This window comes from Megalobrama amblycephala, linkage group LG7 (genome assembly GCF_018812025.1).
Source record: "Megalobrama amblycephala isolate DHTTF-2021 linkage group LG7, ASM1881202v1, whole genome shotgun sequence".
In the NCBI taxonomy this organism is placed as follows: domain Eukaryota; kingdom Metazoa; phylum Chordata; class Actinopteri; order Cypriniformes; family Xenocyprididae; genus Megalobrama; species Megalobrama amblycephala.
The window spans coordinates 3,029,072-3,047,175 of NC_063050.1; the positions used below are offsets into that span (position 1 = coordinate 3,029,072).

At 34.4% G+C, this 18,104-nt stretch overlaps 1 protein-coding gene across 1 annotated transcript; it reads right to left on the bottom strand.

Moving 5' to 3' along the window:
• Positions 1 to 920: 920 nt before the first annotated feature.
• Positions 921 to 13,264, bottom strand: LOC125271399 (deoxynucleoside triphosphate triphosphohydrolase SAMHD1-like). Its single transcript, XM_048195472.1, has 15 exons — positions 12,932 to 13,264; positions 7,858 to 7,952; positions 7,278 to 7,438; positions 6,574 to 6,689; positions 6,297 to 6,359; positions 6,053 to 6,084; positions 3,531 to 3,680; positions 3,352 to 3,452; positions 3,021 to 3,129; positions 2,725 to 2,816; positions 2,042 to 2,154; positions 1,810 to 1,946; positions 1,624 to 1,716; positions 1,389 to 1,493; positions 921 to 1,269 (listed from the first exon to the last, which is right to left on the bottom strand). The coding sequence occupies exons 1-15, from the start codon at positions 13,017 to 13,019 to the stop codon at positions 1,105 to 1,107; spliced, it is 1,620 nt and encodes a 539-aa protein (XP_048051429.1). The 5' UTR covers positions 13,020 to 13,264; the 3' UTR covers positions 921 to 1,104.
• Between the last annotated feature and the right edge of the window lie 4,840 nt (positions 13,265 to 18,104).

The window sequence follows — 18,104 nt, forward strand, 5'->3', positions numbered from 1 at the left end:
TTAATGTACATGCCTTATTTTAAAAACACATTTTAAGATAATATTTTACATGTAACTAGCCGTGGAACATAAACACACAGAACTTCATTTCTTTTATTTAAGCTTTCACAAGAACAATGAAAAAAACATTCAGTGTAAATGAATCTAGTGGCACAGGTTCTTCTGTTTAATTATTTTCCATTCACTTTCACTTACATTTCGTGGCTACTTCTGATTTTCTAGTTGGAAGCCTATTTAATGATGTTTGTCAGATTAATATTTGATCTAAAAATGCATTTATTCAAATAAAATGAGAAAGAAATACAGAGAAAGAAAGAAAGAAAGAAAGAAAGAAAGAAAGAAAGAAAGAAAGAAAGAAAGAAAGAAAGAAAGAAAGAAAAAGGTGTCACAAATATTATTTTGTTTAATTGACCCTTTGCAAAGACCCGCCCCCTTTAGTTACTGTTGTTTTGTCCAACATGCCGTGGCACTGTCACGCCACACAGTGAAAAATACATCGCGGTGCAAAGAGGACACTGACAACATGTCGACAGACAAGACAGAGCAGGTTACTTATGATATTTAACAAAGTCCCAGCTTTCAAACTGTGTAATTTTTAAAGAAATTCAAACAATAAAAAGCGTTTTGTGGCTCTTTAATGTGTCGTGACAGATCGCTGTAGCGCCTCAGCTCAAGCGGCTCGTGAACCGATCATTTCTTCCTACTAGTTCATTTATAGCATCAAATAAACATGAATGAACATCAGAAGGAATGTTGTTTAAAACACGGAAAGACGTCAGTACACACCATTTTTCAAGTTCAAGTCCACAGAGGTTAATCTTCTAATCTTCTTTGTCAGACAAAATACAGATTCTGTGTTATGATTGGTTAGATCGCTTGTCAATCAAACTCCCGGTGAAGGGTCAATTGATTTTAATTTAGTTAGTAAATTTTTCCATAACCATATACCTTAACTGAATTATTATTAATTTTTTCTTTATATTTTGCTGCTTGGCTTTTGTGACATATGTGGACCTCTGCCCTGTTGTTGTTTTTGTTGTTGTTGTTAAGTAAAACGTTTTGTATAAGTCACAGAGAGGAAATATATGTCAGTAGTTCAGCTGTCTAGGGAAGTCCAAAATTGTTTGAACACCAGATCTGAAAGCACTTCTCCGCCTCTTCCACCTTCTTCTTCTCCTGCTCCTTATCTTCAGCTGTCTGATCATCAGTTCTTCTGTAATAAACTCTGACAAGCTCTTCATTGAACGTCTTCGGCAGGAAACTGGACAGCTGTCAATTCAAGACAACAATCACACCATGAGTTTTCTAAAGATACTTGATCATGAAGTAAATGAACTACAATAAAAAAAATAAAAAAAATACAATGGTCTAAAATAAAACATGATTACCTGATAATCTTTAATGGTAGAAGCTTCATTGGGTTTCCTCTTGCTGTAGAAATAGACAGAATCAATGGGGTTTTTGTCCTTCATGCCGTGATCCAGATCAACCACCTGAGTAAGAGATGAAATGATTAGCTTAAGGAATGAATTCACTAAACAGTTGTATGTTTTATTTCAGAGCAAAACCTGCTTCTTAATCACTTTCAATCTAGTTTATGCACCGAATAACTACATAACTTACATAAACTGGTAAATCTTCAGCATTCAGAGAAACAGTTGGGTTATCAAGCTTGTACTTCTGTATTGCTGCTTTCCATGTTGTCGACAGCTCTTCCTGAATTTTCAGATTTGAAAGGGTTTGTCAAGTACTGTACAGTAAATACTGTCTTAATAAAGTCACTAAACCAACATATTTTTCTATACTGACCTTTGACACATTTTTCTCAGTCAGGCGAGCTTCTCCCACAAACTTTGGCAGTTTTCTTCTGACGATCTTGTCCAGAATGTCTCTGGATTTCTTCAGGTTTTCAGCAGTGGAGGACGAGATCTGCTCAAAGATCTCATCTGACAGAATAAAAAAGTATTAACAAATGAATTTCTTCAGACCATTACATTATTTTACTTGCAGATAAAAATGGAAAATGATGCTTTCAGCTGACCTGTGAGTTTGCTGTATTCCTCTGCCGTCTTTATGGCTTCAGAAATCTTCAGCATATCTTCAGGTTTTCCTTCATGAAGGTCACGATCAGCTAGAACGAGCGCTTCAGCAAACCTGACACATAGAAAAACAAATGAGTTAGTGTGTTGTACCATGTATGCTGTGGAAACGTAAGTGAAGTGGCCCATGGTCAGAGACAGATTCAGATGTCCTGCAGGCGTCTCGACTTTGTTGTTTTGTTCAATAAAGTCTAATTTTGACTTTTGGAACTCTGGAACTTCATTTGCAAGAAAGAGATTATTTCCTCAACACTGTCTCACTATATAATGACATGAACACCTGAACTTCATCTCCATATGTAATAATACATTTTTTCTTCCATGTTTTAATTTTATCAGTAAATCTATGTTGTGCAGCACTATGTTTGCCAAACAAATGTTTTTTTTTTTTTTTTTTTTTAAATCATGATTTCAATTGATTAGATATTATTTTTAATTAATCAAATTTAAGTTAACCATTAAAATTGAGTCTAGAAAAATTGAATTTGGGAAAAAACTAAACTGATTTCATTGAGCCCTCAAGTGCAGTCAATGGTCTAATGCAGAATTTGTGTAAGGTCATGTAAAGAATAATAAGGATGTTAAATTGTGTACAGCGGGACGTTCACTGCAAACAGAGACTCACATTTCTTCAATGATGTTGCAGATCTTGTGCTGGTAGGCCTGGCGATGGAGAGTGTATCGGGTGCGAAACATGTCATAAACATTATCTGCCTCCTGTTAGACACACAAACACCAGTGTCACAGATCCCATGATACAATGACAAATTCAACAGCTTTTCATCTTTTGATTTGGTCACTTTTTTCTAAGATTTTTCGAAAGAAACAAATCACCACATTTTTAAACAAACAGCTGATCAAAAAGATATTATGAAAACTGTATAAATAATGAAATGTAATTTTTTGGGTTGTATCATGTACCTTGTCTCTGAAGCAAATGTGATTTCTCCCCTTCACTTCACAGACTCGAGCAAACTTCAACAAACGCTGGTGGTCAAAACTGTTACGAATGCCGAGGTGATGACAGTCTCTGAGAAATGAGTATCAAATACAAAAAAAAAAATACAATGGATAGATAAATAATATATAAATATCAGCTTGTCTCTGATTGCATTAGTTCACAGGTGCCTTTATTTAAACGGACCTACAAGAGATTAAACAAGGCTGAATTCAAGCTGTGAATATGGTCTGATATTTGCTACTATGTGTTCTTGTGTTGCATCAGCCAATCAAAATGTCTAATAATAATTACCGTGCGAAATAGTCCCATTTGTCCACATCAATGCCGTTCTGTTTGTTTGCCACAATCTCATACAGGAAGGATTTGTCTTTATCTCTGCCCCTGTATGTCCACTGGACAGAAAAGCACAGGCTGTAAGTAAATCAAGCTTCATTCATGTTAATATATACATCTGGAGTATCAGTATGAACCTTATCATCTGAATCTTTTGCCCCTTCGATTAACTCTTTAATGAAGATGACGTCTCTATTATCCAGTTCGTGCTCTTTCAACGCATCTTCATTCTCAGCCTTCAAACTCTTCACAATGTCATCAAACATCTGCACTGACATCTGCTCATGCTGCAGTAAAGACACAAAGACAGATGAGATCTTAAATACATCAAATACAGAATCCACACAGCAAAAACTCCAGTGTTAAATGAACTCTCCTGGGAGTATATGAGTCCATACTCCAGAGTGTTAAAGGTGCCTTGAATGCTTTTTCACAAGATGTAATATAAGTCTAAGGTGTCTCCTGAATGTGTCTGTGAAGTTTCAGCTCAAAATACCCCATAGATTTTTTTTTTAATTCATTTTTTTAACTGCCTATTTTGGGGCATAATTAAATATGCGCCAATTCAGCGTGTTTCCCCTTTAAATGCTCGCGCTCCCCGCCCACGGAGCTCGCGACTCAATAATACATTGCATAAACAAAGTTCACACAGCTAATATAAACCTCGAAATGGATCTTTACAAAGTGTTCGTCATGCAGCATATCAGATCATGTGAGTATAGTATTTATTTAGATGTTTAGTGCTCCGTGGCTAAAGCTAGCATTACACACTGTTGGAGAGATTTATAAAGAATGAAGTTTAACAAGTTAAAAAGACAAGGGTTAAGAGCTCAACTAAAACAAACATTGATCTCCATGATGGTGATTTAAAAACTGATTTTCTCCTTTGGTGATTCTGCTCATTATCATCAGGTGTCTTCAATAATGGTCAATCATCACTAAATTAATCACTTAATTATCTCATTACCTTTAACACTGCTTCAGTGTTCATTTAACACCCTTATTTTAAAACTCTTGAGTATAACGTCACATATACTCCCAGGAGAGTTTATTTCACACTGGAGTTTTTCTGTGCAATTGCATTCCCAGCTAACAGAATTTTGTTATAAGAACGTTCTCTAAATATTCAGTGTTGGTTTTGGGAACATTAAAAACTTCCAGTTTTCTTGACAATACAGGATTTTGTTTTTAATGTTCCTCAAACATTCTTTCAACTTAATTTTGATCTAAAGTTCAACATTGTAGGAACGTTGATTTGTAACATTCCAAGAACATGAAAATGTCCAGTTTCCTTAATGTTAGTAGAATGTTATTTAAAGGTTAGTATGATGTTCCTGAAACATTCTTTCAATCATTCAAACACCTGCTGTGAACAAACACTGAAAGAAAGAGAAATAAGAACACAAACTACAACTTTCTTCAGCCACAGCCTTAGATGAACTGAAGATAAAAGACATTAAATCTCTGAAGATCTGATTCAACAACTCAACAAACAGCATTACCAGCTTCACTTATTACTAACCAGACTGACTTTATTTCTGTCACACGTCTACAGAAGCTCTTATTGAGAATTAACAGAAGTTTAACATTTTTAAACAGTTTCTGCCAATCTCATGTTAATCTTGAGTACATATAGAGTAACAATGCATCCTTCATATCTCCGAAAGTCTTTAGTTTTATCATATTTATAAAAGATAGACTAAACTTAGTCTTTCCAGAAAAAAAGTCGAGCTCCTGGAGGCGTGCCGTGGGCAGAGTCACGAGTGCGCGCAGCTTTTACATATGGATTGTCTGCAGGCTGCGACATCTTTATAAATATAAAGGGAACAAAAGCATTCATGTTGTTTACATTATATGTACTTGCGCCGATTGCCAACAAAACACAGACATCTGAAGCAACTTTACTCAACGCCACCGATCTGCAAATCCAGCGCTGAACTGGGACGTGTTTTCAAAGTATTCATCACAGAATTACCGGGAACAAACAAACATACGTGCACAACTCTTTTACTGCCCCAGAAAAACAAACTTCATCCACTGTTCCCTTAACACTGGGTTCTTTTGGAAACTTTTAATCTTTTCCTCACAACCAAAAACACACTCCTTCAGTGACAGGAGCTGCCTCTCATTTCGGAGGCTGCATCCTCCGGAGATCACATTTGAAGGCTGAATACTTCATCAAGGATGTCATATTTAGGAAAAGTAACCGTAATAAAATTGACTGATATTCATTGTGAGGTGTAAAATACTGTAATGTCTTTCTTACTTTGCAATCTAACGGTTATTTTTCTTAAATGAGACAGATGATTTATGCAGCCTTCAAGGGCCATACTCGAGAAAATTCGGCAAAATGTCCACAACCGGAAGTTGTATATTTGGCACAGAAATACTCTGTCATACGTCCAACTCATGTTTTGAAACTTTGGCCATGTTTATCATGACGAGAGTGTCTTATTCAACTGTTAAATAGTTTTGGACGATCTAACACAAATGACTCAAACATCGTTTGAGTTTATTACTTTCTTTTCGTAAAACATCTAATGTCAAGAAAACTGGATCAGAACTGGTCAAGATTTGGAGAATCACTGCATATTTGGAGAATGTCCTTACAAAATACTGTTAGCTGAGTTGACTGCATGAGCAATGTGTTCATTCTCACCTTCCACTTCTCAGGGATTTCATCAGGCAAGCCTAAGAATAAGAAGCAGGTCTCAGATAATTGGTAAGTCATATTTTGCACATTACTGAACACTTTCAGGTTCACTTATTAGACATGCACACACAGAACAAAGTTTTTTTTTTTTTTTTTTTTTTTTTCCCCAAACATAATAATTACATGTCTAAGAAATGTGCATGTCCACAGATCCTTCTGATTAGAATTAATCTCACACTGACACACTTACCTTTTATTTGTTTGGCTTTAGGAATAACCAGACCATCAAATACATGGGAAAATGGACCATGACCTAAAAATAGATAGATAGATAGATAGATAGATAGATAGATAGATAGATAGATAGATAGATAGATAGATAGATAGATAGATAGATAGATAGATAGACAGATAGACAGATAGATAGATAGATAGATACTTTAGTACAAAAACTCAAACATCTGTTGATGACTTTAGTAATAAAGTTGCAGGTGTTTTATATATCCATAAGCATCAGTGTTGCTCACCCAAGTCGTGACACAATCCAGCGATCTGAACACACAGGAAATCCTGTTTGGTGATTTTGAGCTCCGGCTGATTGTCATGAAGAATCTTGACCAGACAACCTGCTAAATACGCCACACTGACACACAAACAACGCCACTTCATGACCAAAAACTCTAAATTACTTAGCACTAAATAACACTTAACCTAATTCACCCTACAATAAAAAAAAAAAAATATATATATATATATATATATATATATATATATATATATATTCATTGTAGGGTGAATTTACGGAGCCCTAATCCTGACATAGAAGAAAAAAAAAATTATATCGTGGCCACGAATTAGGAATTCGTTCCCACGATTTAACAATACATGCGCACGTTTTATTAACTCGTTCCCTCGATTTAGTTAAATCGTTCCCACGTTTTATTAATTCGTTCCCTCGATTTAGCTAGTTAAATCGTTCCCTCGTTTTATTAATCCGTTCCCTCGATTTAGCTAAATCGAGGGAACGAATTAATAAAACGTGGGAAGGATTTAACTAAATCGAGGGAACGAGTTAATAAAACGTGCGCACGTATTGTTAAATCGTGGGAACGAATTCCTAATTCGTGGCCACGATATAATTTTTTTTTCTTCTATGTCAGGATTAGGGCTCCGTATGAATTATTCTTTTAAATGACCAAAAATTTCAGCTGTGATTATAATAATATCTCACCCAAGAGAGTGTTCAAAGCGATTGTGAGAAGCTCCCGGATACACCAGATATGTTCCTCCAAGCTGTTTGATGTGACGGAGTCTCTGAAACTGAGGCGTATCTGTGATCTTCACCAGGAGGGGGTGCAGCTCAATGTGACCATGAATGGGGTCGTTGAAAATCTACAGTTCGCAAAACACACCGGATTATCACACTAACATACACAAGATTTTTCAACTCAGGATGTAGGCCATTGACCAAAGTGATTTTTATGATCCACAAAACTCCTCTTGTGAAAGACCATTTCACATGAAAAATGCATCCTGACCAACAGGGCAACACTTGGGTAATTGATTCATTTACTCATCTGATCTGAGTTAGTTTTGTCACAAGAATAAATAAGTAAAGCACAGATTTTAGCAAATTTTTCCATGAAAGGTGCTTTCTGTTATCCACAAAATATACAGTACATTCATGCTTATGTCATGCTTATTTTAAACACATACATCATGTGATGTTTTAAATTTCAGTTTGATGGTAGAGAATTACAATCCACATTTAATACATATCGGCTGTGAAAAAAGAAATAACATTCACATACCTTCATTTGTTTTTTTGAGAAGAATAAGGAGTATTTCTTCAAGATGTCTTGCAATTCATCATTAATGATCTCCCATAACTGTTGTTTCTCAGGCTCTGGAAAAAATGTGACATTTTATATCCTCATTGTATATTTTAAATAGTTTCGTTCCCTGAGCTTGTCAATGAAAGAAAACATTTCAGCAATGCAGTTACACATTCCACATATTATGTGTAGCACTCTATTTTACACATTTTGTATCACTATTAATAAAACTGTGTTGGAAGAACTAATTTATTTTACACATAGTTATGTATAGTTTCAACACAACTTGTTAATCTCAGAGGTGTAGCGAAGACCAGTCCTCCAAGACCAAAATTATTCAAGACCAGAACCTCAAAGACCAAAAAAGATCATTCAAGAATGGAGTTAATGAGATAATTAATTAATCGAGTGATGATTGCGCATTAGTGATGAACACCTGCTGTTAACAAGCAGAATAACTGAAGGAAAGAGAAACAACAAGAACAGAAAAAAGAGAAGAGACAATGCAGCAGAAAAACAAGAACTACAACTGACTTCCAGCCACAGCCTTAGATGAAATCAACAAGCTAAAACACATCAAGTATGGAATGCCAAACCTGACAAAATTACAAATAAATAAAATACATAGATACATGTGCAAAGAAATGTAAAAAAAAAAAAAAAAAAAAGCAAAAATAAATAAATATATAAATAAAGATACAAAAAAAAAAAATTAAAACATCTAAATTTGTTTATCTTGCCTTGAATATAGCAGGCCTTAATACTTACAATTGTCCAGTACACAGAATATGGCACATAATCGCTACACTGATCTGGGCCACACACCTCACATCCACAATCGGCCCAAATGTTGTCTGCCGTCATGCATGCAGTGCCATCATTGCCACACATGGCCCACGGTTGGCTGACATGATGCATGCCAGTGCCGGCAACATGCCAGCAGTGCCATTATGAGGCCACATTAAGTATCGGTGCATCCCTAATTTCCACGTTTATTAATTTCTACATTTCTTTATTTCTACATTTGTTTATTTTCCCTTTTATATATTTTTACATTTCTTTGTCTGTAGGGTAATGAGGAGGGTGTGGCACCAATCACTGCCTTAACGAGTGAGATCAATTCATTTGTTTGATCCCTTCAAATACATCATTTTAAAAAATAAAAAAAATACATACTTTTTTTATCATAATTTGTTTTATCATAATTTATTGCAGTAATGCAGATACACAACAGAATTGTCTTAGTAATTTCCTTTTTTCTCACTTTTTTATTTTTTGTTGTTATGTGACTTTTTAGTAGTTTGCTTTCTAATTCCACCTACTGAAGCAGTGTTAAAGTTAATGAGATATTTAAGCGATTAATTGAGTGATGATTGAGCATTATTGAAGACACCTGATGATAACAAGCAGAATCACCAAAGGAGAAAATCACAATTTATAAGTCACCATCATGGAGATCAGTGTTTGCTTTAGTTGGGCTCTTGACCCTTGACTATTTAATGTTAGATTTTGTTTGGTTGCTGTAACTGGGTTATAACAGCCAGACAATCAAAGAGAAAAGATGATGGTGTTGGTTATGTTTTCACATAATCATTATTTGACCTGAATCACTGAACTCATTTAGAGCCCAATCTCTGAGTTAGATTTACAATATTGATTGTGATTATACAGCAGATGATTTTCAATATAATCTAAATGAAAGAAAGTTGTTCTAAAAAATCTCTCATTTAGAGACAGACATCAAGAATCAGCCTGTGAATCTCAACAGTGGTGAGAATAATAAAGCATGTTGCAGTGCATTCTGGGAGCCACCAATCAAAATTCAGCTATGGCTCCCATCATGCATTGCTGTATAAATAAATTATGAGCTGACTTCTCTTAGTAATTTCCTCTATTGTCACTATTTTATTTTGCTGTTGTTACGTGACTTTTTAGTAGCTTGTTTTCTAATGTTCAGAGTTGATCTGTTGATCAGAATATGTTGCTTGTCGTTGTTGAGATTCATACGCTGATTCTTGATGTCCGTGTGTGCCTAAAAAGATTTAAACATCAGGACAACTATAATCCTTTGGTTTATATTGAAAAAGCTTTTACTGTAAAGCTGTTGTAGATTCACATAGCTGCTGTAATGAACAATGTAAAAGTAACTCAAGTGTCAAGTGCTCAACTAAAGCAAATGCTGATCTCCTCATTGGTGACATCAAACCAAACATTTTCAATTAAACATCAACCTCATCAATCTCTAACATCAATCTTCTTAGTTCTCAATAAGATATTCTGTGGGAATAAAGTTAAACTGATACAAGTAATAATGTGTAAGTTCTTGTGTTTTTGCTTTTTTTTCTTGTTCTTCTTTCTTTTTTCTCTTTTCAGTGATTCTGCTTGTTAACAGCAGGTGTTCATCATTAATGCTCAATCATCACTTAAATATTCATTTAGTTATCTCACTGCAACACAGCATCAATGTTACTTTTACTCTTTGTAGTGTGGACACTAGAGGATGTTCCTGTGGGGTTGAAAGGGTTAAAGGTGTAAGATAAAAAGGCACACCCACAAAATATATTTTAACAGTAACGAACTGTAAGTTAAAAAAAAAAGTCATATTCTGGCAACACTATTGCCAATAGTTTACCGTAAATGTGAGTTTTGTGGGTCACCATTGTGCTGAAGAGTAGAGCCTGTGCTTAAGTTCACGAGAAGATCAAGAGGCATTGGTGATATGCTGCATGTTGTTTTATTTAACAGATGGTGGTTGTGTAGTTGCTTATGCAGTGAAAATCTTTTCAGTGGACAGTAATATATGTCCAACTGTAAATAAGATCACAGTAATATATGCTCGCATTATTAGCATATTATAAATATTAGTTTATGTCAGAAATTAGTTGACTCGAGATTTAATAGAGTGCATGGTATTTTTACAGCAACATACTGCAATTTAGATTTTGGTAAATAACTGTAAAATTAACAGTAGATTATTGTCAACTTTTTTTGCCATTAATTTACTGTAAATTCACAGGATATTTTTTAATAGTGTATGAATAATTATATATTTATTTATTGCATATTTATTTATGTATTTATTTATTTTTAATTTTGGCAGGTTTGGCATTCCTTAATCAAGGCCCAGAATTAATAACTTAATTTGGGCGCCAGCCCAAACCCTGTTTTGGCATTACTAAACTACTGTCAGGATTTACAGCAGTGAGAAATTAGTTCACAGTTGTTTTTGTGGCTGAGATTACTGTTGATTGTGCCATTAATTATCATGTCTGATTACCTGTTCTCACCCAGTATTTAATGAGTAATTCTATAGATTGTGTTTTATTAATTTTGCATTGTTCATTATAGTACATTCTACAGCTTGAGATCTAGTAGTGTTGTGAAAACACATTGTGCAGAGATAAATTAGAACTATAGAGATTTAATGTCTTTTATATTCAGTTGATTTCATCTGTGGCTGGAAGTCTGTTGAAGTTCTTGTTTTTTCTCTTTTTTTGTTCATCTTTACTTCAGTGATTCTGCTTTTTAACAACAGGTGTTTTCTTCAGTAATGCTCAATCATCACTTCATTATTCATTAATGAGTAATCAAATCTCATTAACTTCCCTCTTGAATGGTCTTTGTCTCAGTCTTGGAGGGTTTGGTCTTGACTACACCTCTGGTTAACCGTCCTGACAAAATTGACACAAAAAGTGTTGTCCCAAAACTCACACAATTATGTGTAATAATTTAACCCAATTTGAGTCAGTTTTAACGTATTCTTTCTAAGGGTGTATAGTGGATGTGAATGGGGCAAGACTTTACAGAAATGTGCAGCTTAACTAATTTATTTATGTTCATTTTAGCATTAGTATAAATGTTTCCATACAAAACATGTACTGTAAAGTTTTCTAATTTAATATTTTAGCAGTGGGACTAGTTTTAGGAAGTAGTTCAAGCAGATAAAGTTCTGGTTATCCCAGATAGCAAACAATGATTGAAATAATGTTAAATCAGTGTTAATGTGTCAGCGTTAACCGCATTGAATCAATATCACTTTTGCACCCACAATTAATGTTGAAAAGATCTTGAAATTTCAACAACAACAACAAAAAAAAAAAAATCAATGGAAATGGCATTTGTCATTTTTGAGAAAATAGCATACATGTTGGTTCATCATCATTCTTGCACTCTCAGAAAATGAAACAACTACAACTGACTTAAAGCCACACAGCCTGAAATCAACTGAAGATAAAAGAAGACAATAAATCTCTCAAGATCTCAGCAGAAGTTATTTTTGAGAATTAACAGGTTTAGATGTTGATGTTTTATTGAAAATGTTTGGTTGGTCATCATTAATGTGATCAGTGTTTCATTTAGTTGGGCAGTTTGACTCTTGGCTGTTCATGTGAGTTTGTGCTCTTTGTAACAGTGTTTACTAAAAACCATAATTTGTTGTAAAGAAACCAGAAACAAATTGATCGAGCCATATAGTTTTCTGCCTCATAAAGCAGAATAGTTTACTAATCTTGTTCCTGACTAAAAGAGGTTATTTGTTATTAAAATTATTATTGTAGAAATTTGAACCTTTTTTCAACGTTAATTGCGGGTGCAAAAGTAATATTGATTCAGTGCGGTTAAGGTTGACACATTAACATTGATTTAACGTTATTTCGATCATTGTTTGCTATCTGGGTATGCCCTTCTGACGTAATTCCTGTGGGCGTTTCTTTTGTAAACAGCTTCCTTTCTATCTTTGTCAAATCTATTGCATTAACTGGATTTTGTGTCATCTCAAGTCAAGCTGTGGTCCAAAGAAACAAATAACTTTATTTGTATGTATTAACTAAATGCCTTAGACATGAACAATAATCTTGTGATTGACTTTTTTCTTGGTTTGTAAATCATAAGTAACAGAGGGATATTACTCCAAACACACATATGGAAGTAGGAGATAGATGTATCACATGACCTTCAGTTTATTTATATATATATACACACATTACCATATGAAAATGGGTTGTGTACATGAACTGCAAAATTAAATCAAATCACATATGTCTTCCCTTACCTTCACTTTCTTCATAGGACTTTTTTAGATCCTGAAGACTTTTCCTGTGATCAGAGAGCGTTTTTTTGGTTTGTTCAGAACGAAGCATCTTCTCTTTTGTCTTCTTTTGGTGGATTGTTAAAAACTCAGATGAGGAGGCAATAAAGATCTGTACAACTGTGTACAGATTTCATAGATTCAGCAACTCAACTCACTGGATTACATGATGAGGAAAGTCTTGTCATGAAACTATGAGGGTGTGTCTCAGACAAACGTTGAGCTTTAGTGACGGGGAATGAGTCGAGTCAGAGTGACTGCTGCTGGAAACACATTCAGCAGGTGCCGATCACACAATATTTACTGTATAGTTCTTGTGTTTGTCTTACATCTGTCTTTGGTAGGGCAGCCTGTTTAGCATGCAAATGTAATGCAAATATTTCATAATAAAATATGAAAGTTACATTACACAAAAAATAACATTCAGTCATCCTTTACATTTCGTTCCACATCTGTATCAACTGATTTCTTCTGTGGAAAAGATATTTTGAGAAATGTCTTTTTTTTCTCTTTCTTTTTTTTTTAATGGGGTCCAGTTTTGCTCTTACACCAACATTCCTCAAAATATCTTCTTCTGAGCCAAAAGAAAAGACATGACAGCAGTGATATAATAGATAACTGTACATGTATATAACAAGTTTGCTGGGTTGATAGATTTTTTTTTCTTTCTTTTTTCACATTTATAATATTTTGCCATCTTGTTCCTCATTCATGTTATGCCTTTGCATGATTTTCTTAGGTTTGTTAATAGATGTGACAAGTAATGATATGAAAAACAGACACACCAACACCCATCTGAAACACACACCGAAGCAGGTTCAAACAGTAAGGTGTGGAAAGTTTTGTGTGAATGATCACATTAAAAAAAACATTCTGTGGTTGACTTTAATGAAGTGTCTGTAGTGGAACAGGTTCTGTTTGAAGAACAGGTGGAGCAGCTCTAGTAGATGAACAGCTGGTCTTTGTGTTGCGTTGTGTACACATTTATTAATAGATGCAAAATAATTTCAAAATGAAGAAAGTTTCTGTGTCGTGACATTCTAAAAGCAATCACATCTCCGGCCTCGCTCCGTTCCCACGGCTCTCGGCTTCACCCTGCTTACCACAATTACTTTTCTTTCTCTTGAAATTCCTGAATCATTTTATCTTTCATGCATTCATTTATATTGATACAAATACAATGTGATTGATTTATCTTTGTAGAGAATCCACTCAAAACAACAACCATTTCTTTCATTCAGATGCCTGAACTTTGGCATTAATGTGGTGAACAGTTGAGGTGGAGTTTAATTGCTCCCAGCCGAGTCTGTCTGTCTTCAATGGAAGAATAGTCTGACAGATTTTTTTTTTTTTTTTTTTTTTTTTTTTTTGCAGTATGCAGTGACTGTCAATGGAAACTGAACCTAAAAGTGCTAAAAACATATCCTGAATGTATTTTTATCATCTAACTTTAAATATTAAAAAGTAGGCATTTAAACATGGCAAAAATGGAGCAAGGGTGTATAAGTACACAAAAGGAAGGAAAAACTAGCAGTTTATCAGAAATGTAAAATAATACACCAATGAGCCAAAACATGATGACCACCTGCTAAATATACTCTTGGTCCTCCGCGTGCTGACTAAACAGCGCAGACCCACTGATGAATGGAATCTACCTGAAGGTCCTGTAGGATCTGGCACTAAAACATAAGCAGATCCTTCAAGTTCTGTAGGAAGTGCTTCAAATGTTTAAGATCCTTAGGATGATTTGCTGCAGTTTGTATTTGTCCATATTAAATGCTTTAAGTATTTTATTTGAAGAAATTCTCTGTACCATGTGATATTAAGTTACTGCAGCTGGAGCACAATATACAACTTCTATTTTGACTGTATTTCAATAACAGTTGTGTTAACCCTCTGGAGTCTGAGGCTGTTTTTTAACCCTAGAGAAGTTTTGATGATTTTGATTTATGCTTTTTTTCAGTAAATAAAAATATTAATGAAAAAAGTGTCATTACACTGTATTCAGCACAAACTAGGCTACCATAATAGGTGAGGAACATGTATGTACATGTTTGTATTTTTGAAGGAATAATCTGTGGTTATTAAACCACACATTAAAGGAATTATGTGTGGTTATTAAACCACACATTAAAGGAATTATGTGTGGTTATTAAAAAAAAAAAAAAAAAAAAAAAAACTTTGAATGAAATACGGCCATAATGACCCACATAATGAGCCCTTTTAGTCAGGTAGGTTATGTGAAAAAACCCTCTGATAACAGGATCATATCAGCTGCATTAACATTAATATAATGTCCACTCTTGACAGAAAACATGATTTTTGTGATCATGTATAATTGCACTTTATGTGAAGAAAATTTTGTATAGGCCTAAATTACAGTACCAGTCAAAAGATTAGACGCATTATTATTATAATGTTTTTAAAAGAAGTCTCATGCTCATCTTGCTGTATATCAAAAATACAGAAAAACAGAAATACTTTGAAATATTATTAATATTTTAAAATAATGGTTTTCTGTTTCAATATAATATAATGTATTTCTGTGATGCAATGCGTCTGAACATTCATGTTACCTCTATGGCATTTCATATAGCTTAAAAGCATGCACATTTGGATAAATATTGATGGATTCTCATATATGTATGTCAATTTTCTATACAGAGGAGTAATATTTATTCAATATTTATTGTCATCTCTATGAGTGCTGGATACTGTGTTTTCAATTCATACTTGCAGCTGGAGGGCGCTCTGCACACCTTTAGTCCACAAATGTGTGACATTCCAGGAACTAACAGGGGCTTCCAGAGATCGTTAACCATGGTTATAACATACAGAAAAACACTTTTCAAGACAATAAATACACGATTGAGACGGTGTATGCATGTATTGACTCAGAATTTATCTCTGAATAGCGCTGGCTCCGTGGGCATGGCCGCATTAGCGGATAATGAGCTGAATCACGGACTTCTGACATGGCTCTCTTTTCATACAGATTACATAAACACAGAATGTTTGTTTTCGATTTGACTTACACGATTTAAAACCTGACATCTCAACGTCTCTTTAGACATAAGTGTAATTTTTTTGTGATTAGTATTCACTAAGTTACAGTTCATTTTCTGAGAACTATCAGATTGGACTTTGTTCAGAGGGAGACGAGAGATCATGCATCATGTTAGTTTTCTTTATTTTACAAAAAGCACAACATTTTGTTTTTACTCTGAGTGTACACAAATAAAAGAAGATATTCTATAGTTTCAATTGATATATTACTTATGTCTTTATGACAAAAAATTACGGAGTAGTTTAAGTCTGTTTTGCTGCAATGTGAAAAAAATCCTGCAAAACACACCGGGGCGTTTCCTGACTCCAGAGGGTTAAACTCTCTGAGATGGTTGGCTATCAAATGCAGCACAGAATAGTTTGTTCTGTCATCATTTACTCACTGTCCTGGCAAACATGTATAACTATCTTTCTTTCTTCTATGAAACACAAAAAAAGACATTCTGAAAAAAAAGCTTCATTTGCTTTATACTGTGAAAGTCAATGGAACCTTAAACTTTCATGCCCCAGAAAGGAATTTTTCAATTCAACTCGACTTGTATATTCTTCTGAAGTCAAAAACAGAGCAATATATAAGCCATTATTTGTTCTAAAATCAGATCAAAACATTGATCAACACATGCATACACTACATCCAATACAGTGACACAAACATCAAATGTAAATTAAAAGATACCACCTGAATAATAAAAGCAACCACCCTGCAAACAAGCCTGGCAGCCCTAAGGGGGCCCATAAAGGGCAGCCCTTACTTAGCCTCCAGGAAGCCGTAGTGCTGTTATATTGAAAAAAATCAAGTTTGAAGTCACCGTTATAGTAGTCTCAGCCTCAGTTCTACAACAAGTCAGGAGACGTGTGTCATGTTCTTTAATGGTCCATCCGGAAACTAATGCTGTGAAGCAAAACACCCTCATGGAAGAAGAACACTGTCATGTTTACAGCTGTGATAATGAGCGCTTACCAGGATCAACTAAACACTGGATTTTAAAAACTATGTGAAGTTTGTGGCTCCATTGTTGCAGTAAACTTGAACAACATTCTTGAATGAATAATTTATTAGATGCATGCCGGTCTGAAGTTGTAGGGACATCATCTTTTCATTTTCATGCCCCTAAACATGATGTGGAATAAATGAAAAGCTGCGATAAAAAGAGTACAGTACAAATTATGATATCTCAATGGGATCCTCACTCTAAGAGGAAATGTGTAGAAAAATGACATATTATGTGTAACACTCTAGTTTACACATTTTGTGTCAATATTGCATAAAAATGTGTTGGAATAATTCAATTGTTTTACACATATTATGTGCAGTTTTAAAATGAACACAACCTGTGCATTAGTGATGAACACCTTATGTTAACAAGCAGAATCACTGGAAGAACAGAAAAAAGATGAGCAGAAACCCAAGAACTACAACTGAATTCAGCCACAGTCTTAAATGAAATGAACTAAATATAAAATACATTAAAATCTCTCAAGATCTGATTAAACAACTCCACAAGCAGATGTGTAAAGTTAACGTTAAGAAAATTAAGTGATTATTTGAGTGATGATTGATCATTATTGAATATACCTGATGTTATCAAGTAGAATAACCGAATGAGAAAATCCTTAAAATTTTAAATTCACCATCATGGAGATCAGGGGTTGCTTTAGAGCAAACCCAGATCTTTCCTTAAAATTGTGATTTTTTCCTTTGGTGATTCTGTTTGTTAACAGCAGACCACCTTCCTGACACATTTACTGTGTTAAAATCATCATACAATGAATGTGTCAAAATGAACACAAGTGTTGTCCCTAAACTCACACACTGATGTGTAAGAATTAAACACATTTTGAGTCAGTTTTAACACATCCTTTCTAAGAGTGTGTATTGCATTCATTTTAACTGATCAAAAATAGCACATCTATGACACAAATTGTGTGATTTATGACACATTAGTGTGTTAAATATTTTAACACATTGACCGTGTTAAGAAGAATAACACTCTGGTTGAGTTAAAAGTAACACAAAATGTGTTGTCCTTTAATAGACACATGGGCGTGTTAAGATATAACACACCCATGT

Coding starts and splice junctions, on each gene's coding strand:
- LOC125271399 (XM_048195472.1), bottom strand. CDS start 13,019: ATGCTTCGTTCTGAACAAACCAAAAAAACGCTCTCTGATCACAGGAAA. Junction 6,360..6,573: donor TGGATTGTGTCACGACTTGG/GTGAGCAACACT, acceptor ATCTATTTTTAG/GTCATGGTCCATTTTCCCAT. Junction 3,453..3,530: donor CAAAAGATTCAGATGATAAG/GTTCATACTGAT, acceptor TTTTCTGTCCAG/TGGACATACAGGGGCAGAGA.